Genomic DNA, 25,633 nt, shown 5'->3' with positions numbered 1-25,633 from the left:
TGCTGCCGTAATTAACTCTTTAAGTATTTTAGGGTAGGGAAGGTGTCACACAGTGACAGCATTCCCCACTTAACTATATCTCTGACTTAGTGATGAACTACCTTGTGTTTCCTTTCCATTTCTCTCAGACTAATACACACGTTGTTTTTTCATTCTTCAATGTGGAAATCATTTTTCATAAAACTTCTGGAAATATTCTAAGTTCAACATATACTACCCATTTTCTACTTTGAAGATGTTAGAATATCTTAGGGAGAAAGCGTTTTGTGCATTGTTTATTTATATACCAAAAGCTACATAAATTGTATCACTATCACACACAAATTAAACATAAATATACATAAAACACATAAATATATCTACATAAATTATATCGCTATTATATCTTTTGGTATTGCAAATAAAGATCATTAAAACTAGTAATGGCTGAATGGGCTATACAAATTACTTGACACTATCTAACACACCCAGTGTTCTTTGATAATCTTTAAATTCAGAATTCTACTGCTAGCCCTGAGCTGGAGCGCTGAGGTTTGCTAGTTCCTTTTCCACCTGTCACATCACCCGCGACCCGCCTTCGGCCCCGCCCCTCACTTAGCCCCGCCTCTGCGCACAGGCGCACCTTCCACGCCCCCTCCGTTCAGCCAGTAGCCGCTGACGTTTGTGAGAGTAGAACGTCCCTCTCAGCCAATGCAGGAGACCCTTGCTGACCTGGTCCCGCCCCTGCCGAGAGCTCGGCCGGAAGATGGCGGCGGCCGCTGAGTTGACGCTGCTGGAGAAGTGTCTGGGGCTGAGTAAAGGGAACAAGTACAGCGCTCAGGGCGAGCGCCAGGTGAGAAGCTGAGGCAGCGCGGAGGGGGAGAGGTGGGCGGGAGCGCGGCCTGCTGAGCCGGGGTGGGACCGGGCCGGCGGGCGGAGGCGGCGGAGCGAGGATGCCACGCGTCTCCTCCCCACAACGTGTCTGCGCCGCCGGCTCTCCAACTGCGGCCCTGGCTCCCGGAGGGAGGAGGGGGCACCTGCTCCTCTCGGGCTTGGCCTGAACTTTTCCTCCTGCGAAGTTGTCATCATCATCCCATTCTGGGAAAGCGAGGGGGTCCTCAGAGAGCCCTCGGGTAGACCGAGCTGGAGGCCCCGCGTGTGCGTTCAGTGACAGCATTTGCTGTAACAGTACTTTTCATTCAGAATTACGCAGCGACTGCGGAGAGCAAACGGCGTGCCGAGTACACCGTGTTAGGCCGGGGGATACGGAGGTGGTCGAGGCGGACATGCCCCTCCCCTCAGGAAGCTTGATTTTTAGCTAGGTGGACAAGCATTGCAGCTGTGTTAGTTACAGTACTGAAAAGTGCTGCATTGCAGCGTAGACGTATGAGAGATCACGTAGTGAGTCCTGGCGCAATCTGGGAGATTCGGTTTTTCTGAGGCCTTGTGAGGTCAAGTTCAGTGTGCAGCGTGCAGAGATCGAGGGGGGAAGTTCCGCGGTTGGAGATTGCCTGGTGGGGTGTAGGGACTCGGATTTCTGAGGGCTTTGAAGGACGTTTGTGTTTTATTAGGTGGGTGGTTGCGGTGGAGGAATCAATGTATCAGAGGAAACTGTAGGAAGACAACTTTGGATTATGTACGTTTTTTGCCCCTTTGAGATTTTTTTCTAGATGATACTTGGTTTTTGTTGTGACTTTTTCTGTTCCTCATTTGGTCCATCTTAAAATCTTGTCTCCAGAGCAGTCGTATTGTAGTTTTTACACGTCAGTTAGATTGAAGTCTGGAAAGGATAACATGACTTGCCTGAGACCAGCCCACTGATGGGTGCAGAGTAGGCACTGGAGCCAGAGTGGCCGAGTGGCCAGCTTGTGCTTTTGCCTCTGTACTCCTGCTGATTCCTCCCCTTCTGCCCCTACTCCCTGGTTTGGTTTCTATTTTTAGGGGACGTTGCCAAACACGAGTCTTGCCTTCAGAGAGCTTATGATCCAGTATGAGAAGTAGTCATCGACAGTTCATGTTAATCAGAACAGCAGAGCTGCTAAATGGAGGAGAGCGTTGTTGAGGAGTGTGGAAGAGAAAGTTAATTCTGACTCTAAAAATGAGTTTGTAAACTATGTGACAAGCTGGTGTTTGAAGTGTGTAAGACCAGTAAATTACGAAAGATGGGGTAATTGGGGGTAACAAGTAGAGCAACACGGTGGATGATGCAATGCAAAGTAAACCCAGAGTTGTAGTTTGAGGCCCAATTGTGAGGGCTGTGGAGTTCAGAGTGTGGTTTCTTATCTTATTTTAATTAAACCTTTGTTCTCCTTTTTCTTTCTTTTTTTTAAAGCAGAGGACAGCTATTGAAGGTTTTCGTTGATGTGTTTGGGGAAAGGGATGAGGATATATGGTAAGATTTATTCATTTTGGGGGGAAGACAACTGACAGCAATAGCCAGCAATAAGGCATCGCTGCAATATTATCGATAATAAAAATTTGAAAACAATCCAGGAATCCAGCTCTAGGAGAGTGGTTATTAAATTATGTACATCAGCACATGGGAACATTATTCATGTAGCCATTGAAAGTGATCACTTTGAAGACCATGGAACCGTAGGTGAATGTGAAGTGGTGTGTGTCCCGTGACTGCAGCTGCATGTGGTTTGTCTACTTAGGCTGCGTAAAGGAAGGAGAATGAACTTTCCAGCCAAATGTACTTTACTGAAACCCTGACTCTGCCGTTACAAACCTGGTGGCCTTGGTTCTTTATCTGTAAACTAAGGAGGAAATTACTTACCTGTCTTAAGAGATATAATGATTAGATGAGAAAGTAACCGGAAATTTTTTGAATTCCTGTGATGGGATTGTGGATAATTTGTTTTTCAAAATAGTTTTCTAGAATTGTCATTTTACCCCCACAGTCAGCAGTTGTGAGTCCTTTTCTTTCCTCTTTCTTTCTCTCTTTTCTCCCTTTCTCCCTCTCCCTCTCTTTTTTTTCTCCCTCCCTTCCTTCCTTTCTTTCCTCCCTCCTTCCCTCCTTCCCCTCCTCCCCCCACCCCCTCTCTCTCTCCCCCTTCCTTCCTTCCTTCCACCCTTCCTCCCTCCCTCCCTCCCTCCCTCCCTTCCTTCCCCTACCTAAAAGCACACGCATCTCAGTGAGTTACCTGCCATAAAATGCACACAAACACAGTCAAGGAATGGAACACTGGCAGCATCCCCAGTGAGTTGCTATTGTTTTCTTTTAATGCGTTTTTTTAAAGGAGGTTATTGGTGATCTTAGAAGTAATGGTTTCATTTGAGGGTGAAGGCAAAAGTCAAAGTTCAAGGAGCTAAGTAATGAATGGAAAGTAGCTGGTGAGGAAGTGGAAAGCTGAGACTACCTCTGGTTGCTTCCTTTACCGTTTAGGAGGTAACCTTTGAATCTGTATCCATAAAATGTTAATCTCCCCGTATACTTCACATGGTCTTATTGACCTAAATGTAAGTGTGAAAGGGCCCTCAACAGTGAAAATCGCTATCCGAGTTCAGTATGCTATTTGAACTGAACAGATGGCTGAAGAGAGCAGCCGTCTTCCAGGGGAAATATTCTCTTTTGGTTTCCTGAGGTCCTTTAGATTGTATACTTGTTTATAATTGATCAGTCTCCCCATTGGTGATACTTTCCATTTTCTTTTAAATTTCTCAAAATGCTTCGCTTAGTTGCGCATCAAGAACATTTAAATTAATTAGCAATTTCTTATAATCTGAGCCTTCGGATTGCTGTTACAGTAGGGGAAACTTAGAAAGTAGGATTGTTTTTCAGGTGATTACCTGAAGCCCATACTTTATTATTAGACTTTTATAATCAGTGACCTCACTCTAAATGACGCCAAAATGGATGAATATGCAATCCATGGCAAGGAAATCACCATCGCAGTCCACACCTAGTTAATGAGATAACTATATTAGATCACATATCACTTAAACCAGGATAGAACTCATTTGGTGGTTCTAGCTGTATCAACATGAATTCAGTGTTCACTATAACTGTTTCTTACTTTTGTTATTACAGAAGTTGGGTTTATTTAAGCATGTTCATTCACCTTGCTAAATAAGGTATGGGTAATCTTGATCAAAATTAATGTGATATTATTAGGATTTCCATTTTCTCTTTTTGTACATACGTAGTTATAAATTATGCAGAAGCATCATTACTAATTTTTGCAATGTTATTACCAGTTTCATAGCATCAAGCATCTATTATCAAATGTAAATTATGTAACTCTTATTTTCCTGACTCATTTGTAGGTAATTTAATATCTTAAGGGTATTTGAAAAGACAGTTTGGGAATTAGCGATTACTTAGAACTTACAGTCGTGATGGTATTTGTTTTTAAAATTTATCTGAAGAATTTTTTTTCTTTTTAAGATTCCAGTTCTTCAGACGAACAATGGTCCAAGTCTAACGGGATTGACTACCATAGCAGCTCACCTAGTCCAGCAGGCCAACAAGGAATATTTGCTGGGGAGCACCGCAGAGGAAAAAGCAGTGGTTCAACAGTGGTTAGAATACAGGGTAACTCAAGTAGATGGACACTCCAGTAAAGACGACATCCGCACTGTTCTGAAGGTATCGCCACGTCTCTTTATAGGCTGAAATGTGTGAACTCTTAATAACAGGATGTCTCTTCCCTGAGATTCAGTAACTGAAGTTGTTGGCTTTCTTTACTTGTTTCCTTCTGCCTCATGTTAGTCTGTACAAACTAACAAGGAGCACCTTGTTACATAGGTACCTCCTTGCCTGGAACAGCCTCTGCCAGCCCCTCAGCTCACATACCCCTTCCTCAGCTCGTCTTTGGCTACTCTCTCTCAGACAGATGCACTTCCTTGTTCTCAGTGATTTTCTTTCCTAACACAGCACCCTGTGTTTTTCCTTTGCAGCACTAATCATAGTTAATAATAATAGCTTTGTATGATTTTTTAATGTGATGGCTTGATATTCATTTCCCCCACTCTGCAGTCCTGATTCCCTAACCAGTAAAGTACTTTCTTAAAGCCAAGGGGGAATCAAAGTTTTGGGAGTTGTAGTTTGTAAAAATCTGTCCCTTTGATCTGAGAAAGCCCACATTGCCCGCCTTTGAGACTGATTGCTTTGGGATTTGTATTTTCTTTCTAAAGAGGTCAAGTTAGAATTAAAGAATCTATTGATATAAAATATAAACCAAATATGGCTCCAGAATCACTAAGAATAAAAAATCTTTATAAATAAAATTATTTTTGTTAATTATATAAAAATAAAGCATTGTTTTGTTTTTTTTGTTTGTTTTTAAGCTTAAAATTTGAAGGAACCTTAGAGATCACCCAGACAACCACATGTCATTGTAGGAATCCCTTCTGTTTCCTAATTTTATTCCAATTATAATATAAATTGGTAATATAAGTTGTACAAGAAGATCTTATGGTACTGAAAGTTTTTCATTTATCATTCTGGGAGAAATGGTTTAAACTGTATTCCTGACAGATACCATCAATAGAACTGGTAGAAAATAAATTTCAGGTCTCTTTCGTTTATAGGTCTGTCCTGATCAACTACTCTTTTTTAATATCCACGAGTGGCAGCGCTCCCAAAGGAAAGCAAGCATGTCTTCCCTCTAAGTGAATGGGAGCTTTCAGGCAAATAAAAAGTAAATACAACTCTCTCTTACAGTTTTCCAAAAGAAAGCATTAGTAGTAAAGTATTTAATTCTGAAGTATTTCATTGAAATTGGGTGTGTAAGTTCAAAAGTCGTATTCAGAGATTTGGTATTAGGAGCTTAGAAGTATAAAACATTGTGTCTGGGATATGTCAGTATTATTATCTGAAATCTCAACTGGGAGAATCCAGCTGGCGATATGACCATCTTTGAAATGTACAAGGCACTGGATGATTTGGGTGGTCGCCCTTGCTCTGCCACTGTTTGCTCATCTGTCCCTACAGTGATGAGTAGGATACGGTCCTAGGGGCTGATGATACAGTGACCCACTAGGCACAGCCCCTGCCCTTACAGAACTCAGACCAGTGGGGGAGACAGATGTGTGTGTGATTTGGGGCTAGATGAGAAAGGGTTGTTTACTGTTTTACTTTGCTTTTTGCTATTTCATGATAGTGTTTTTATTTTAAAGGCAGTATCCGTTGTAGAACTTTAAGAAATATAAGTAAGCAAATAAGAGAAATTTCAAACATTTGTGGTCCCACCATCGAGCGAGAACTGTTAGCAACACTTATGTTTGGTCCTCAGGTAGTGGACTGTTGACTCCCTTTTGTGTTCTTCACATGCTTTTTCTTTTCTCATATATATATGTGTGTTGTATTTTAAAAACGGGCCACTCTTGGACACTGTAACTTGTTTTTTTTTGTTCACTGACAGTATGTCGGGAGCATCTTTTCAAGTCCGTAAATACTCGCTTATACGGTCTCTGATAACCTGTTAGTACTCCGTCACATAGCTGTGCCAAGATTTAGTCTGTCCTCACGTAGTGTTGGATTGTTGCTGAATATTTTCACACATTCCCATTGGTTTCCTTAGGCAAATCCCTACAAGGGAAGTGGTTGGGCCAAAGCTGTATATGTCTAAGGCTATGTTGCTCCTCTGCCTTCCAGAAAAGTGTATTGACAGTGGCTTCTTCCACAAAACCCTTGCTGCCCTGGGTGTTACCCCTTTTCCTTCTTTACCACCCCAGTTTCATAACCAGAACAAACCAAAAAGTGATCTCTTTGTTTACTTTGCACTTTTTTCCTTGACATATTAATGCCGTGGCATTGTTTTCATAATGCTTATGAGCATCTTCATTATTTTTAAAAATTTGCTTACATGTATTCTTTGCCTGTTTTCATACTGGGCTATTTCCGTTTTTATTACTTATTTTTTAAAATTTTCCTACTAAGGATATTGTGAAAGGATTTCATTTACTTGCAAAAGTTCCATTTCAGAGTTAAAACCACAAAGGCTCATAATTAAGGTGTAATTTCAGAAAGCAGGCATTATGATACACTAACATTTGGATCTAGATGGAGGATATATAGTTGTTTATTATACTGCTTTTTCAATATTATTAGAAGGTTTAATAATAGGTAATTAAGAGGAAAAAGAAAAATCAAGTGGAACTCTATAGAGGGAAATATTTTTTAAAGTTTGGCAATGGCATCAGAAAGACTTGTTTAAAAAAAATGTAATGAACATCAGACATTAGTTCTGTTCCCTGAATATTTTGAATGTGTGAAATTCTGTTTTGAATTTCAGAATTCAGTTTCTGAAAAATTTCTGAATTTCTGAAAAATCAGAATTTAATTTCTGAAAATTTTGATTTAGATCACTAATCAGAAAGATATTACCTATTCATAGTTTTTGAAACTCCATTTCAAAGTCTTTATAACTAAAGAGTATAACCTTAAAAGAGTCTTTATAACTAAAATATAGATATGGATTCTATTTTAAGAATATATATACTATACAAAGCAGTGTTGAATTATTGTTTCAGACCTTTTTAAAAATGCTTAACATTAATTGTAGATATATTTATTTTATTCTTATGCTTTATTAAACTTGTTTCATTTGAAGACATTTGAAGAAAAACCATCTCCATTAAGCAGATTATTATAGAGTTTAAGTGGTAGCCTGTAATATACCAGTGTATTTTACCCTCTTTACCCAATTTTATTTTGATTCTTATGCATTTGCTTCCCTGTTTATGTCCGTGTTCCTTTATGTCATCGTCTGTACCACCCCTAACAGTCCCATATTCAAATACCGTTCTGAAAATTACTGTCTTTAAGTGAAGGCATGGGCAAACTCAAAGAGATCAGATTCAATTCAGCAAACATTTACTGATTACTGAACCACTATGTGCCAAGCATTTGGCATATGATTTGAGAATCAAAACAGACTTCTCTCTCTACAGCTTAAGAAATTTTTCTAGAATGAATGCTGTTGACCTCTGGGGCAGTATTTTATAACTAGTCTTTAGAGGAGCCTGTGAGAATGTCTGATATTTATAAATCTTTCTCTGAAGGTGAGATGAATCTTTTGTCTCCTTTCATGTGAATGTAATTTAATGTAAATTCCTGTGCTGTTAAACTACATGTTAATTTCGAGAGGGACCAAAAATATGTATATAATATATTTTCTTTTGTCTAGATTTTTTCTTTTCTCAGGAAACTAATTGATTTTATTTATGCTGGTCTATCAGACAATACTTCTGATTTAGATTAGGATCCTTTAAATTTTTTATTTAATTTTTTTAACATGTACTTAAATTTTTTTTTCCTTCAAAAGTGCCTCTGAGCTGTTTAGGGAGCTCAGTGCTTAACCTTTTAAAAATTGATGGTCATTGTCTGAGGAACAAATGACAGAGAACTTTCTGTAGCTTTAAATGGTGTTTAAAATTGGAGTCTTTAGGGTGTTAGAAAAACTAGATATCCAACTGCAAAAGAACGAAACTGGACTCTTACCTTACACAATATTTAAAAATTAACTCAAAGTGGATCCAAGTCCTAAACATAAGACCAAAAACTGTAGAACTCTTAGAAGAAAACCTGGGGGGAAGGCTTCAGGTCATTTGATTTGGCACCGATTTCTTGGGTATAACACCAAAAGCACAGGCATCAAAAGTAAAAATAGATAAATTGGCCTTCATCAAAATGTGAGGCTTCTTTGCATCAGTAGAAAAAATCAACAGAGTGAAAAGGCAACCCATGGAATGGGAGAGAAATATTTGCAAATCATATATCTGGTAATATCCAGAATATATAAAGAACTACAACTCAACAACAACTAAGAACCCAGTTAAAAGTGAACAAAGGACTCAGGTAGACATTTCTCCAGAGAAGATATACGAAGCTAATAAGCATATGAAAAGATGCTCAACATCACTAATCATTAGGGAAATGTAAATCAAAACCACAATGAGACACCACCTCACATCCATTAGGTTGACTACTACCAAAAATAAACACCAAAATAGCAAGTATTGGTGAGGATGTGCAGAAATTGGAAAACTTGTACACTGTTGGTGGGAATGTAAAATGGTGCAGCTGCTATGAAAAACAGTATGGCGATTCATCAAAAGAGTTAAAATAAAATCATATTTACCGTATGATCCAATAATTCCACTTATGGAAATATACCCAAAAGAATTCACACTAGGTCTCAAAGAGATATTTGTACACCCATGTTCATGCCAGTGTTATTCACAGTAGCAGTTAGGTGGAATCAACCCAAGTGTCTGCTGACAGATGAATGGATGAATAAAATGTGGTCTATACATACAGTGGAATGTTATTCAGCCTTAAGGAAATTCTGACACATTTTACAACATGGATGAACCTTGAGGATATCATGCTCAGTGAAATAAGCCAGACACAAAAGGACAAATAGTATATGATTCTACTTATATACAACGTATAAAATAGTCAAATCCATAGAAACAGAAAGCAGAATGGTGATTGCCAGGGCCTGGGGGATGAGGGAAGGGGGGAGTTGTTTAATAAGTACAGAGCTTTAGTTTTCTGAGATGAAAAAATTCTGAAGATTGATTGCACCACAGTGTGAATACCCTTAACACTTACTGCATTACGCACCTAAAAATGGTTACGGTGGTAAATTAAAATTTGATTAATTTTACGTGTTACATGTATTTACCTCAATTAAAAGTTAAAAATATACATATATTAAAATGCAACAATAATTACAATAATTATTAACAACATTAATTTAATTAATATTAATAAATAATTAATATGATCAATATTATAATTAATAGCATTGATATATTAATATAATTGATATTGATTATACTTATTGTAATTAATAATTATATTATAGTTATTATAATTATAATAAATTATAATTCTCTTAAAACATAGGAATTGTTGGGCTTCCCTGGTGGCACGGTGGTTAAGAATCCACCTGCCGATGCAGGGGACACAGGTTTGAGCCCTGGTCTGGGAAGATCCCACATGCCACAGAGCAACTAAGCCCATGCGCCACAACTACTGAGCCTGCGCTCTAGAGCCCGTGAGCCACAACTACTGAGCCCGTGTGCCACAACTACTGAAGCCGGCGTGCCTAGAGCCCATGCTCCGCAACCTCAATGAGAAGCCCGCACGCCGCAACTAGAGAAAGCCCGCACGAAGCAGTGAAGACCCAACGCAGCCAAAAATAAATAAATAAAATAAATTTTTTTAAAAAATAGGAATTGTTGAGGAGCTTTTTATATTTTAATGGAAAAAATAAATCCAACATGAGCATGATTTACAAAATGCTCCCCCGCAAAAAAATTGGAGTCTTTGAAATGATCAGAGATGGCTGTGAATATCATTTTCTAATGTTTTCTTATTTCTTTAAAATAAGGCTAATAATATTTACCTTATTTTTAAAAATGAGTTGATTGTTATGGGATTTGTGATTTTGAGTGAATTCAAATCTATTATTGTCAAAGATTAAATTTATTAAATTAAATGTCAGTATTGTGTTTTCTAATAGCCTTCTAAATGTTTCAAGTCAAATGTATAGTTAACTTTATTATTACTGTTTTGTAAATTAATATTTTTCAATTTTTTTTCCCTAGGATCTTAATTCATATCTTGAAGATAAAGTCTACCTTACAGGATATAACTTCACATTAGCAGATATCCTCTTATACTATGGACTTCATCGCTTTATTGTGAGTATTTGAATAGTTATTGGTGTTTTTGTCTGTGATGTTCAGAATGATTTGTTTTGTCTTGAATTTAAATCAAGTTTGAATTTTCAACTTATCACATGAAAGTGAAAGGAATTATTTTTATACAAGGTACCTTATGCAAATATTCCTTCCATGGATCCATCACACATAGGAGCTTCCTGTTCCTTGACCTGCTTGATTCCTGTTCTTGTTCCTGTTTTTCTTTGGGGCTCCTTCTCTTGCCACCCTTTGTACTCGCTTGTCATCCTCACCTGGACCCCACCATCCCCTTTCTGCTCCAGCTCTACGCCTCGATTTCAGTACTGCACCTACTGTGCCATCTCTTACCCTAGCTCTTAATCTTACTCCCTAGTTCCATCATTATCCGAAGTAACTCAATTCCTTCCCTCTTTCCAAACCTGTACACTTTCTTCCCCATCCAGCCTAGATCCCCTTTGTGTAACTCAAATCCCCAACTCTTGGTCAGTCCAAATATGTGCCTTCAGTCCTATCTCCTGGCTGAGCTATATCGGAGAAATCACACACAAGCTGTCATTAAGAAGATGAGCATTTCTCCCCTCTAATTAAAAAAAAAAAGATGACAAGGAAGTGTAACTCTTGCACACCAACGTGTATATTTACCTTCTTCCCTCTCTGGCTTATACAGGTCATGCAATAGGGAAAGGAAATACTCGGAGAAGGAGGGAGCTTGTGTGGAATTTCTTTGCCAGCAGAGTGGACAGGGTCCTAATGCACAGCACTTGTAGCACTGGCTGCCAAGCTGTTTCACTGTGAGTCTAGGTGCCCACAAGGGCGTATGGTCTTCAAGCAGGTTAGAAGAGTTTCATTCAATGCTGCGTGTGAAAACTAGACTTCCAGGGAGTTCCCTGGTGGCCTAGTGGTTAGGATTCCAGGCTTTCACTGCCGTGGTCCGGGTTCAATCCCTGGTCAGGGAACTAAGATCCCATAAGCCACGCAGCTCAGCCAAAAAAAGTAAATAAAATAAAACTTTAAAAAAACTAGGCTTCTGTTAACAATATTCAATGATCTCTGCCTATTTATATTCCCTATTTTGACATGTATATCCTTTTTATATTTAGTGATTACAGTATTATGATTGAGTATCTCATGCTTATTGTTTTCCAAACAAAATTGAGTGAAATGATACGTAAATCACTGTTCACCGTCCCTTTGGGTTCATAAAATGAGGCCATAACCAAAGCAGCTCTCCCACCCTGGTCCACATGCAGGCAAATTATGGCAGAGAAGTAAACACCTTCTCAAGGAACGGGCCTCACAGACGAGGCCTGTGCTGTGACAGCGTTGCCCTGCGGTGTTAAATGACATTCCTGTTGAGTGAGGTGTAAATATACCCAGGTGAGAAGAAAAGTGATTACTAGGTGTTGAGTTCGGGCAGAGGAGACGGGAGGTTCAGAGCGGCTTCCTGCTTGTGTTCATCAGACAGTTCTAGCGCTTTGTTTGCCATGGCAGTGCATTTATTTTTGCCCTCATACGTTCCTTCATTTACTTGTTCACGTTATTAAATACTTAATATCTAGTCAGCACGATCAGCGCAGTATACAAAGCAGCAGTCAGGGAACCTTGATGGCATCAAGTAGTCCTGCTGTGTTTGGTTTCAGTGTGAGCCGGATTTTAGCGGTGGCTGATACTCTGAGATCTGGTCCATCTTAATTCCCTCTGAGCAATATTACATTGTTCTTCCTTTGTTAAACTGCCAGTTACTGTGGCCGTTCATTATCACCCCTGTGACTCATTGCTTTCTTAAAGTGATTTCTTCAGTAGATAGCAGTCCCTGCGAACAGGCTGTTACTCAAGATTATTAAAATCCTTTGTAAATATGTGCTGCTTGACTATAAGATTGTTATCAATGAGATACATTTGTTTCCAAGTTCGGAGCACCAGTGGAGGTGTCATTCTTTTAGAAAGAAAGGAAAAGTAAAAAGAGCTGCAGCACAGTCCAGGAACGCAGGCCATAAAGAATGTCCCAGGGGCAGCATGGTGCCAGTTGGAAAGGTAGCAGACCAGCATTTCACCCTGGTCTGGAATGGGTCACTCAAAGAGTTTCTCACATGTCTTCATGGAAAATTAGTGACTAAGAATGTTATCTGTTTGGCTTTAAAGTTCAGACTAGTTGTAGAGTGCCAGTATAAATAAGAAGGAGTGATTAGGTAGAAGAGCCAAGCACCACTGTAGACTCGCTGGCATTCTGACCAGTAAGAAGCAGGAAACGGTAACTAGAACAATCGCATCGTGTTTCCCGTTGTAAAAAAAAGAAGAAGAAGAAAAAAATAGTCAATTAGAAAGGAATGATGGAAAACCAGTTTTAAGTAAAATATTTGATGGGGATCCCATCCCAAAAGTTCTAAAAAAATGTAAGTTTGGTGAGGGTGAAATCTTTCTGTTTGTTTGTTTCTGGTTACAGTATGTTCAGAAATAGAATGTCTACCAAAAAAGTAGTGGCGGTAACAAAGCGAGGTCAGTCATAATTTTCTCAGACTCGAGGGGCAAGCTCCAAAGTTTAAACCAGAAGGTTAAGCATAACCTGATCCGTCTGAAAAAGTGCTGCATTTCTAGCAAAATGTTCTGAGGGAAAATGAACAAATTTACATTGTCTAAACTAGATCATCTAGTTAAAAATTATCGGAATAAATTAGGAAATGTTAGAAGAAACTTTAGAAGTTCCTGAAATAACAGTTATTTTGTGCTGTGGGTCTGTTGTAATCCTTACACTAGAGACCAAAAAAGTGAAATTTTTAAGTTGGAGAGTATCGATTTTGCCATGTGTTGTAGTTTGTTGCTGTTGTTAAAATCTTCAGTGATAGGCCTGGTGGCAGCATATGCTAGGCCCGGTGATACCAAATGCTGTTCTGAAGTGTAAATAGTAAATAGACACTGCCCTTTTTCCCTGTGTCAAAATCTGAGTGCACAACTTGAACGTAGATCAAACAAGCATCAGTACTTTATTGTTCGGAAATGCTTTCTTGGTGCATTTTAATTCATTCTGAAAAATAACATCTCACAAAACGGCTGAGTAGAGACTTTTTAAAATGAAAGAGTTCTGAAATTAGTCAAATTTGTAAGCAGTCAGATTGGATTCATCATGTATTTCAACAGCTGACATGAAATCAAGTTGCAGTGATACTTGCTACTTCTTGCTTTAACTGTCAGTAAAGAGGTTTGTTGAAGTTGGTTTTGAATTTTATTTACATATGTAAATATGTACGTATGTATTTATGTATGAAGGGAGGGAAGGAAGGAGGAAGGAAGGAAGGAAAACTCACCCCCATTTCCTGTTAGAGTTGCAGCTATGTTTACTAGTAGTTGAACTTTTTAAAAATCTTGTATTTTCTTTAGAAGTCAGTGGTGAAGTTCACCTATGGTAAAGATTTAGAAAAAGAACAAAAAGTTAGCTCTTTTACAAAATGTGTTTTACCTTTTGAAATATGGACTGATACTCGGTTTATTCCGCAATTGTTGTTTAAGTGCCTTCTATGTACAGTACAAGATAGTTAGGAATAATATGATTCTTTACATGTGAAACCATGAATTCTCTTTTAATAAAAGTAACTTTTACACTTAAAAAAAGACTTTCTTGACCAATTTTCTTGACTATTGTGTTAATTTTTTTTTTTTCTCGATGCGCGGGCCTCCCACTGTTGTGGCCTCTCCCATTGCGGAGCACAGGCTCCGGACGCGCAGGCTCAGCGGCCATGGCTCACGGGCCCAGCCACTCCGCGGCATGTAGGATCTTCCCAGACCAGGGCACGAACCCGTGTCCCCTGCATCGGCAGGCGGACTCTCAACCACTGCGCCACTGTGTTAATTTTTTAATCTGCTTGCCATGGCCTAACTGTGTTATAGGTGAACAGTCCTAGTCACATGTTTCTGATAACTGGATGCAGCCCTCCACCCCCGTAAACAAGATGAGTGTATTTTTGTAATTTGCTGTAGCAGCTTGCTGTGTAGGATTTAGACCAGAAACTTAAATTTTACATAACAGTAGCAGTGAGACCCCCCTGCTAGTAAACTGGTCCTACAGAGATAGACATTTGACACCAAAGATGTTAACAGATCAGATGTTGATACAGTTGTATCCTAATGTCATAAAGGAAAAAAGGAAGGCAGGATGACTTCTATCACTTTCTCTTTTTAGACTGCATTATAGTAAATGTGAAATGAAAATACAAGTTCAATTAAACATTTATTGAGAAAATGCTATATGTCTACCTTTTAATTTTATTGCTAATAATATTTTACATTCTGTAATAATTATTAGATACCAGAGTGATTTGTCCTTCAGTGTTGTTGACCTGGTGACTTAGCAGAGTGTTTGCCTGTAGGCACAAGTATATGCTAAATTCTGAACAGCCATCGGGCATCCATCGCTATAAGTGCCTTCCAACAAGCAGACTGCCAATGGGTTTGAAGCAGTGAGGGTGACTGAGATTTTTGGTGTGGATGAACATTCCTTGTCAGTTTTAGGGAGACTTGCAATATGTTAAACAAATGAATTAACAACAGAAGGAACTACACTAATCTTACCCGGTCCATGGCCGTCCTACTGGCTTCTTCTTACCTGACACCTCTTCATGATTCTAATCCAAGATGTGGCTCAAAGAAAAGGTTTCAAGTCACCTACTTTGGGATCTGAGCCCAGTGAAATGATAGGCACCCACTGTTTTGATTGCATCTTTCCCTAACCAAATCTCTGGGCATACTTGGAGCTTGACAGTAAATTCTGTGAACTACTACATCCTCTAAAGATTGAGTGCAGCTTTATTGCAAACAGAATTCAGAAGGTCTGTTGTTCATCTGAGACATACACCCCAGAAACAGCCCTCCCTTCTTGTATTAAGCAGTAACCCCCTAACATTAAATGAGTCAGTGTCTTCTTCAGTAAAAATTTCCCCCAGAGTTTAGTAGAAAGAAGCAGTTGTCTACACATACATATACACCAGCCATCTACAAATATATATATATATATATATATATATGTATTTGAGTTTACATTGTATTCCCTTGTTAAGTATGTTAGATGCCAATAAACCTTTCTTATTTTAGGTTTGCGAAAAATATTGGAGAAAGAACCATGTCTTAGTCTCTCAGAAGCTATTCTCTTCCTTTATTCTATTTTCCTTTACAATAAAGTAAAAAAACAAATTTTAGTCCTCCAGGTCCTGTGTTAATGTAAATTTTTCATTTGTTGAAAACTTCAGATTTCGCCCCTAAGCACATCTGGTTTTGAACTGAACATGAAATCATTAAACAAATGGTGGGCTCGTCCAAGTGGCTGAAGTGGTTCACTCCTATCTGAATATGTTGGCTTTGAGAACTGTGGGGGTTTTTTCCCCCCAATTTCTATCTCCTACTCAAATGGTATTAATAGTTGCACTTATGTAATGTCTGTGTTGTGTGTGTGTTTTTAATCTCTACTTAGGTTGACCTGACAGTTCAAGAAAAGGAGAAATATCTTAACGTGTCTCGCTGGTTTTGTCACATTCAGCATTATCCAGGCATCAGGCAACATCTGTCTAGTGTTGTCTTCATCAAGAACAGACTGTATACTAATTCCCACTAGAAGCCATCTGCGCTGTACAGAAGAGTGATTAAGATATTTTAAATGGAAAGTGTATTCTGGACCAGAGGACTGACATGAATTGATAGGCAGCCATTCTTTATTCATTGAAGTTGGTAGAATTTTTAAAGTATAAACTTGTGTCCCAACATTTTATTTGTTCTTTAGTTGAAATTTTGCAGTTTTTTTAATGTAAAACTTCAAGTGCTGTCAAAACTTGAGATCAAGGTATCAATTATCTTATTTTTAGAGATGAAATTTATTTTAATAAAAGTTGCAAATCAGTGGCTTAATCTTAAAAAAAATAGTCATTCTGATGGTTGACAATATTTGGCTATTTATTGACCTCTTTCATCTTATAAATTAATTTTACCCTTCTGAATATTTATAGTAGTTTGTTTTTTAAGAACTAGGGTAAATTGTGCCAAGGAGACAAAAAAGGGAAGACAGATGGATTTGTTTTCAAATATTTATGTGAGCCAGTAAACGTGGTTGAAAAATTGAAAAAGTCATTTTTTTGTTTGTTTCTTTCCTGTTGTCGGTATTCATTGAGGTGAAACTACTGCACTGCCCTAGAGGGAAGTGGAATAAAACACATTCCCTTGAATTCATGGTTCTTTTGTTGTCTTTGGGCTCATTGGAATATGCAGTAGCTAAAAAGCAATGGGAAATTCCCACTATCCCACTAATTTCGGACTTGGTAACTACTAGATTTTTCTAAACTAAAACCAACATAGAAAGGCTGCTGTTGACATTCTGTGTAAAGAACGAAGACTCATACTGTATTAAAACAAACCTATACAGTTTATAACTCTCAGTGGCTGAGTAAATAAATAATCAATGATTGAGAGCTAAAGAGCTTATATTTACAAATAATAGGAAAAATTGTCTTTGAACACTTCACTGTTAATGCTGTGCAACATTTTGGTGCTAACTCTGAGTCTCAGTAGAGTACAATTCAAAGCTCAAGTGCAAAGAGCAGAGACTTGGGAAGGGTCCATCCCTTTGGCCCAGTCCTGCTTTGATCACATACTAGCTGAATGCATGACCTAAAACAAATCAGTTAACCAATTTTCTTAATCTCTAAACATAAAAATAAAATGTAAAAGTAAAGATAACTCTAAATGTTGAGGATTTGTGGAGACAAACAAGCCTAACATACAGCCCATGGCTGTCAGTAAAGGTTTCTCTTTGTAAGAGGCCCCCCACTCCCGCTTTTGTTCTTCACGTTACTGAGTCAAGAGATTTAATAGGCCAAGGGTATTGAGTATATTGTGATAGATCAAGACAATTTTTACAGGATTGGATTTCACAATTCATTGCTATTGGGAGCATTTTTAATTTTTACAAAGTAGCCTTTATATTAGAAACTCTGAACTTGTGTTTGCATGTTCAGAGACTAAAGGGCTCAAGTTCCCCTTGGGAGTTAGTACGTGTGCCACAGAGGCAGGCCCAGTCTGACTTCTCATGCATGCCGCTGCCCCCGCTGGCTCTGCTGTAAGGCTTCCACCTTAAAGTCCACTGCTGCAAATTACTCCTTCCCCTAACACTTCTCTGGTCTCCCCTAGACCGGGGAGGTAAGCAGGATAGACAGGATAGGCAAGAGATGGGCTAGCCAGTCCTTCCGTCCCAGCCATTTCACTCTTTTCCTTCAGTGTAGGTCAGCTGTGAGGAAGCGGGGGACAGAGGATACTGGATACCTCTTTGCCAAATGTATCCTCTTCCCACTTCCACATGGTGAGTCTTTTTTTTTTTTTGGCCACGCCCCGTGGCTTGCTGGATCTTAGTTCCCTGACCAGGGATTGAACCCGGGCCCACGGCAGTGAAAGCGCCATGTCCTAACCACTGGACCACCAGGGAAGTCCCCCTTGTGAATCTCATATCTGCTAGTCAGTCCTTCATTGCAGAGCATATCATTGCTTCCATAGGTTATCACCTACTACGTGCCAGGATGATCTTGGAAGATGCAGGGGTGGCAGATAGAGAAAATCCTGGCTCCCGTAGGCAAAGGTTAGATAAGGTTAGATGTTCTCAGCGTCTAAATCGAAACAGTTCATTTCCCCTTAGAAAGGCTGCGGGGCGTCCTGGGTCATTTCCATCATGTACTTCTCTACCTGAAATGCCCTATCTTTCTCACTTGATGACCTCTTCAGTATTCAACTTTGTCGTGTCCTGGAAGTCAAGTCCACGCTGACCAACCCATCTCCCCCTGCCTCCCATCTGGCACTGACGTCATTGTGCTATTTTTGATCACTAGTCTCTTCCACCAGATGTTTAATTCCTTGGTTTCAGAGACTGTCTTTTCGCAGCTGTCCAAACAATAACTGACACATAACAGTAAATGCTCGATGTGTGTTGAAAGAATGTAGTATTAAGTGCATTTTGAGCTAACCAAGAAAAATGTAAGTGTGAATTGCAGTTAGGTACAGATGTATAGCAGAAAAACCACATAACATTAAACTGGGTTGTTTCTTATGTGAAAGAAGACAGTCCACAGTTGGTATTAGGCATCTAGCTGCTTTCCACTTGAAGGGCCTTTCCGGGAAGCCCTATTCAGCAAAATCTATTTACATGTCTTTGGCCATCCCAGCTGGGAGAAAGGCCAGAAGTGGAGTCCTTTAGCACACACATTGCCAGCCAGAACAAAACTTGCGCTATGCATGAGGAAGAAGGAAGAAAGGATACAGCTAGGTAGGCAGCTAGCTATCTCTATCACGGTAAGTAGTGTTTAAGTGGGAAAATACTTTCTGAATGCTAAATAATCCAGTTGTAAAATAATTTTTGTGAGTAAATTGTTGACGTTCCATGGATCATCAGTTTGCAAAGAATTCGAATACCATAGAATAAATACTTTTCACTGATCACGGTTTTCAAGGTTCACAAGCTATTTTAGGATCCTGCAATACTGAGTTATGAGGATCTGTGAATGCACTTTTAATAACAGCGCTAACAGCTAAACACTTCTTGAGCATTCAGTATGTGTTCGGCACCACTCTAAGTGTTTTAAGTGAATTCACTCCTTTAATTCTTATCCCCTTTTGCCAGATAATGAAACTGAGGCACAGATTGGTTAAGGAACTTCCCTGGGTCACAGCCAGTATCCAGGGGTTGGGATTCAGTCGAGTGTCTGGCTCAAACTCAGTCTGTAAGCACCAGTGTGCCTGGCAACTTCTGCTTAACCAACTTGTGAAATTCGTTTTTGCCAACCTTAGAAAAAGCTGCCCTAGGCATTGGATAAAACAAAACTGTACATAACTTTGAGAATAAATTAGATGTTTCCACAGTTCTGGATATACTAAATATGCCTGACTCGTACACTTTAAATGGGTAAATTTTGTGATATGTGAATTATAGCTTAATAAAGCAGGCTTTTGCTGTTGGTTTTGGCTGCACCACGTGGCATGTGGGATCTTAGTTCCCCAACCAGGGATCCAACCCACGCCCCTGCATTGGAAGCGCAGAGTCTTAACCACTGGACCGCAAAGGAAGTCCTAAAGCAGCTTGCTTGCTTGCTTGCTTCCTTCCTTCCTTCCTTCCTTTCTCGCTCTCTCCCTCCCTCCCTCCCTCTATCTCTCTCTTTCTTTTTCTTTCTTTCTTTTTGAGTCAAATACATTAGCCTTACCGTATATTAATTACGAGACCTTGGATAAGTCACTGCATGTGAAATTCCTCTTATGAAACAGAGGTGAAGATGACTGATCTCATTTAATTTGCAATAAGAAGGTATAAAAATTACCTAGCACAGTGCCTGGCACACAGAAAGTGATCAGTGAAGGACAAACTGCTATGGAAGATTGTAGAATCATAACCCACAATTTTGTAAAGTCGAATTCTTAACTAATCCATAAGCCTCTTCCCACCGGCCATCTCTGAGGCACCTGCTCAACAAGATCAGATAAGATAACTAGGCAGAGCATCTTGTGGTTTTAATATTCAGTTGTTTATTTACTTTGGCTGCGCCAGTCTTAGTTGCAGCATGCAGGATCTAGTTCCCTGATCAGGGATTGAACCCGGGCCCTCTGCATCGGGAGCACGGAGTCTTACCCACTGGGTCGCCAGGGAAGTACCCATCTTGTGATTTTGGTAAAACATCAATCCATTGTATTACTCACCAGCTTAAAAATCTCTGGTCCTCATATCTTTCAAGCCATTGAACAAAGGGTGCATACTATTTTTCTTTTTTTTTTTTTCCCCTAAAAGATCAACGAAACTCCTCTAAAATAAAGTGTATGCCATTCCTTCTGAAAAGCAGATGCCCCTTTTCACCATTTCCTTTCTGTAATTCCCAGAAGCCTAGAGCACTCATCATTCAATAATCCCTCTGGGGCTTCCCTGGTGGCGCAGTGGTTAAGAATCCGCCTGCCAATGCAGGGGACACGGGTTCGAGCCCTGGTCTGGGAATATCCCACATGCCGCGGAGCAACTAGGCCCGTGTGCCACAACTACTGGGGCCCGCGTGCCTAGAGCCCATGCTCCTCAACAAGAGAAGCCACTGCAGTGAGAAACCCACTCGCTACAACTAGAGAAAGCCCACGCACAGCAACAAAGACCCAATACAGCCAAAAACAAAATAAATTTTTAAAAAATTAATAAATTTAATAATCCCTCTACATTCAATATCTTGTAATAACCTATAATGAAAAAGAATATGTGTATATGTATAACTGAATCACTTTGTTGTACACCAGAATCTAACACAACATGGTAAATCAACTACACTTCAATTTTTAAAAAAATAGCCCTCAAATATTTCTTTAGCACCTACTGTGTGTCGACAGTCGACTAGGCCCTGTGGACAACACAGGTACACACTTGCCCTCATAGGGTTTCCAATCCAATGGTCTGTAAACAGATTCCTGAAACAGCAGGTAAAGCATCCTTGGGAAGGCAACCAGCTGCTCAGCATTCTTTGAAAGTAAATAAAAATAATCAGATACCATTTACTGAGTGTCTACTGTGTCTGGGCTCTGTACCAGACACTTTACAACCTTCACATTATCTCATGTTACTCTAGGAGGTAGGGCAGAGGCAGAGACTAACCCACATGCTGACCACCCAGTTAGACCATGGCTGGAGTGACTGGGAACTGTACAACTGCAGAACTGGAGGACATCACCCATCACCATTTTATGCACTGGGGTTTGATTTGACGGCCGTGACTAGGTACTGGCCCTGTCTCCCTACGCCCTGTGCAACTTTCAAGAACAGGTCAAAAATTCCAAGTAGGGAAGGATCATTCTTCAGTCGAGGATCCACAAATTTTCCACTAATTACAATAAATAATGGTTTTAAACCAAATAGAGGGGAATTCCCCAGGGTCCAGTGGTTAGGACACTGCAGTGGAGGGCCTGGGTTCAATCCCTGGTTGGGGAACTAAGATCCCACAAGCCACGGCGCTGCCCCCAAAATAAAAATCAATAAGTAAACAAACCAAATAGAAATAATAGAACTGGAAGCAGTATCAAAAGGCCATTTGTGGGACTTCCCTGGTGGCCCAGTGGTTAAGACTGCACACTTCCAGTGCAGGGGGTGTGGGTTCGATCCCTGGTCAGGGAACTAGGTCCCGCATGCATGCCGCAACTAAGACCCAGCACAGCCAAATAAATAAATATTTAAAAAAAAGACCGTTTGTCTTTCGGCCCACTTATACCCAAAGCATCCAAGATGTCACGAAGTGATTTGTGGAGTTCCGTCACAAGATGGTAGAAAAAGTGACCTAACTTAAACTCTCCTCCATCCCCATCCAGATTCAGCATAACATTACTGCATGGAGGTTTTTAACAGATGTGTGGGCAAGCTCATTTTTACTCCCTGTTAAGCATATAGGTCCCCCATTGGCTCCCCCAAGTTAAACCTGAATCTGTAGTCACCACAGTCTGTAATGGGCACATTAGGTTTACCGCAGGGACCAAGGTAGGAAGGTAGGAGTGGAGAGAATGGGCAGATCACCCGCTGCTGGTGCGTCGTGTGAGAGCCCTGCTAAAAGTCCTTCCAGCATAGCTTCAAGACGTGTTGATAAAAATTTAAGCAGAGATATTGTTAGGAAAGAATAGAACTCTATTGCAATCAGGTACACGTACATCACACCGAGAGATAAAATACACAACCCTTGACGAGGAGTCAAATTAGAATGATTGTGAAGTACAGCTTTTTCATTTATGTATGTTTTTTTCTATCAGTTCACTTCATTCCTTTAAAAAAAAAAAGTCAGATGTTACACAAACTTTAATATTAATCTAGCTTTGGCAGAGATGTGGTGGTTTTGTGGATTCGAGCATTTAGCTTTTTAGCTCCAGAGAGCCATATTTCTTCTTTCTCTCCATGATGAGATAACCTGCTTCTACCCATTACCAGGGCACTAAATTTGAAATTCTCCATACACCTGAGTAGGCTGCTACATATCTGGCCATCTTAATTCTAGTCTTGATTTATTGAAGCTGAATTACATTCCCAACTCTTCCTGGAGCTCTGGGTGAATTTTATTGAAAAAGCAGTGGGGAGAAGTTTGCTATCATATATCGCTCTTGCTGGCCAGAGCCTTTCGATACACAAGGGGATCTATCTGCTCCATGTCTTGTATGCTGGATTTATGACACTGAAGCCCAGCTCTAGGGTTACATACAGGCATATCAGAGATGAGATGGGGAATTTGATTTTGTAATAATGATTACTTGTTGCTGGAGCCCATATTCCTGCAGGCTCTTCCTTTATTCTCCCTGCCGCCGATGAATAAAACTAATTCCAACTGCTACCTTATCTAGCAAAACCCATCTTTCACTTACGAGAGAGGCCAAAAGAAGGGAGACAGGAAGTCAGGAGAATTTGAAATGCTGGCCATTTTTGCTATTATGTCTCAAGGGTTTCTTCTTCCATTATCGTGATTCCTTTAGGAATATTTTCATCTTTTAAACTTTCGTTTCTTTGTGGGGAGAATGAAAGCGTCACATGTCTTCCAGCCTGGCGAGTTCATTTGATGGCTCATCTGTGCTGTCTGTTCCACTTCAGAGAGGCTGGGTCCCTAGGGCTAGCCGGTTGTATTAGAGATCCTGCGGACTTGGCTTGCCATTTCTGCTAAGGGTCATCGGTCCTCGCGGTCTTGCCATGGATAATTTTTGCCTTCCCGAACATCATCTGCTTGAGAAATTTGTGCCTGGCAGGCCTGTCTGTCCAAGTTAAGCTTGAAATACAGTAGCCACACAACTAACCTGACAAAGCATCGCTCTACACAGCAAGGCCCCAGGCCTGCTTTGACCAAGACCACAAACTTCCAGCCGTCTGATTACAAATTCCAGAGTTTCTTTGGTGCAGTCCATGAACCAGTCTGTTCATGCAACGTGGGTTATCCTTCCTCCACTGCCCCAGTTTTCCCAATCTCCTGCAACACACACACACACACACACACACACAGATACACACACACACCCTTATCTTAAAAACCCTTAGAAATGCTTCACCCTCTGGTTGACCTTACCAGTTCCTGACTGTTCGGCACTTGACTTGAACCCTGAGACTTAGATGAAAGAAATGTAGAGCTGACTGTCATTGTCTGAAGTTTGAGGCACGTGTGACAGACATTACATGAAAGCAGTGGTTCTCAGACTTGAGCATGAGTGGTAATCACCTGAGGCTTCTCAAAACACAGATTGCTGGGTCCCCGTTGGAGTTTCTGATTCAAGAGGTCTGGTGTGGTGACCCCACCATGAGAACCGTTATACTACACCTGTCCGAAGCTTGGGTGACGATCAGACACAGAGCAGCTGCGCTCATCCAAAAACTCTTGCTCCTGTCTTTTTGCGTAGCTAAGTCCAGTTTTCTGGAGGTGGGCCTCGCCTGGTGATGGAGCATCCTGAGTTCTGATTGGTTGGCTCTGTCCCAGGAGTTTCTCTCTGTAGCAGCTCTCGCGGGAAAGCACTGCATGTTCTCCAAGTGATGGAGCTACGCTGGAAGCAGCTCTAAGAAGCATCAAGCAGGATTCAGTCCAAGAAGGATCAGTCCAGGACTGTAAAGTCGTTGCCTAGTCTCTGCCAATGCCAATACCCAGCACGTTATTTCATACCACACAGCCTCTGGGCTTAGCATGCCAGAGGCATTTCCAAAACTTCATATGATTAACACACAGTAATATTGAGTATTTTACCCCAAAAGACTGTCTAATCTTTTCCCCTCCTTTATTTTCATCAGTTTCTTCCATTTTTAATTTTTTAACCCACTTCAAAAATAGGTTAGACAGGGCTTCCCTGGTGGGGCAGTGGTTGACAGTCCCCCTGCCGATGCAGGGGACACGGGTTCGTGCCCCGGTCCGGGAAGATCCCACATGCCGCGGAGCAGCTGGGCCCGTGAGCCATGGCCGCTGAGCCTGTGAGTCCGGAGCCTGTGCTCCGCAACGGGAGAGGCCACAACAGTGAGAGGCCCGCGTACCGCAAAAAAAAAAAAAAAAAAAAAAAATAGGTTAGACAAAAAAGGATAAACAGTAACGCCAATAGAAAATATTCAGAGGAAATCTCATGAAGTGGATTTGATAAAAAGCAAAATAAATTTAGGAGCGCACTCCCTCAGCTATGCTTATCCATCATGGGCTTATACTAAGAAATGAGTTTTAATTTTGTTCTCAAGAGGCATGTAATTAAATACACATTTTATTTTTATTTTCTAACTTTTATAAGGTTCAATAAGGAGTTAGCAAATAATTTACCCTGAAGTCAGAAATTTACATCTTCTAAATTAGCATTATTTCCATGTTTTAGATGCCTTAACTCTCAAGAAGCACAATAATTGGCAAAATCCCTTTACCGTTCCATGGTTTAGAAGTGTCTGATACTGAGAGTCTCTAAAAAGGGATCAAGCATAGAGCGCTGTGCAGGGGAGAAGAGCTACTCTTAAGACAGGAGAAGTGCTTTGTGTATGATCCCATTTAGGTGATGTTTTTGAAATGACAACGATTTAGAAATGGAGGGTACATCATAGGTTGCCAGGGGATGGCGTAGGGCAGGGAGGAAGGTAAGTGTGGGTACAAAAAGGTGCCAAGGGGGATCTTTATGGCTCTGGAGCTGTGCAATATCTTGACTGTGCTGACAGGTACATAAACCCACACATGTGATAAAATTATATAGGACATAATACACACACACAATGAGTACAGGTAAAACTAGGGAAATCTAAATAAGATTGATGGACTGTATCAATGTCAATATCTTGGTTATGATATTCACATTTACAAAATGTTACCAGTGGAGGGAAATCAGGCAAAGTGTATGACGAATCTCTGTATTATGTCTTACAACTGTATGAGAATCTACAATTATCTCAATAAAAGTTTTATTTAAATAATACAGGAAACGTCTTATCAATCCAGAGACAACTAGAGATAACACAAGCCCTTCAGGGAGATTCCACGGG

The 25,633-nt window shown here is 40.2% G+C and overlaps 1 protein-coding gene across 2 annotated transcripts; it reads left to right on the top strand.

Moving 5' to 3' along the window:
• The first annotated feature begins 707 nt into the window (after nt 1-707).
• EEF1E1 (eukaryotic translation elongation factor 1 epsilon 1) lies at nt 708-25,633 on the top strand. Of its 2 annotated transcripts, none has more exons than XM_079935308.1 (4): nt 708-832; nt 4,370-4,570; nt 10,546-10,641; nt 16,100-17,007. In XM_079935308.1, the coding sequence occupies exons 1-4, from the start codon at nt 746-748 to the stop codon at nt 16,238-16,240; spliced, it is 525 nt and encodes a 174-aa protein (XP_079791434.1). In that variant the 5' UTR covers nt 708-745; the 3' UTR covers nt 16,241-17,007. The 2 variants fall into 2 exon arrangements, with proteins under 2 accessions (XP_079791434.1, XP_079791433.1); XM_079935307.1 differs by lacking the exon at nt 16,100-17,007 and adding an exon at nt 25,570-25,633 and having other exon boundaries at nt 737-832.

Source organism: Stenella coeruleoalba (genome assembly GCF_951394435.1).
Source record: "Stenella coeruleoalba genome assembly, chromosome: 10".
Classification (NCBI taxonomy): Eukaryota; Metazoa; Chordata; class Mammalia; order Artiodactyla; family Delphinidae; genus Stenella; species Stenella coeruleoalba.
Note: the sequence above shows the minus strand (reverse complement) of the source record. Positions and strands in the feature narration are given on the sequence as shown.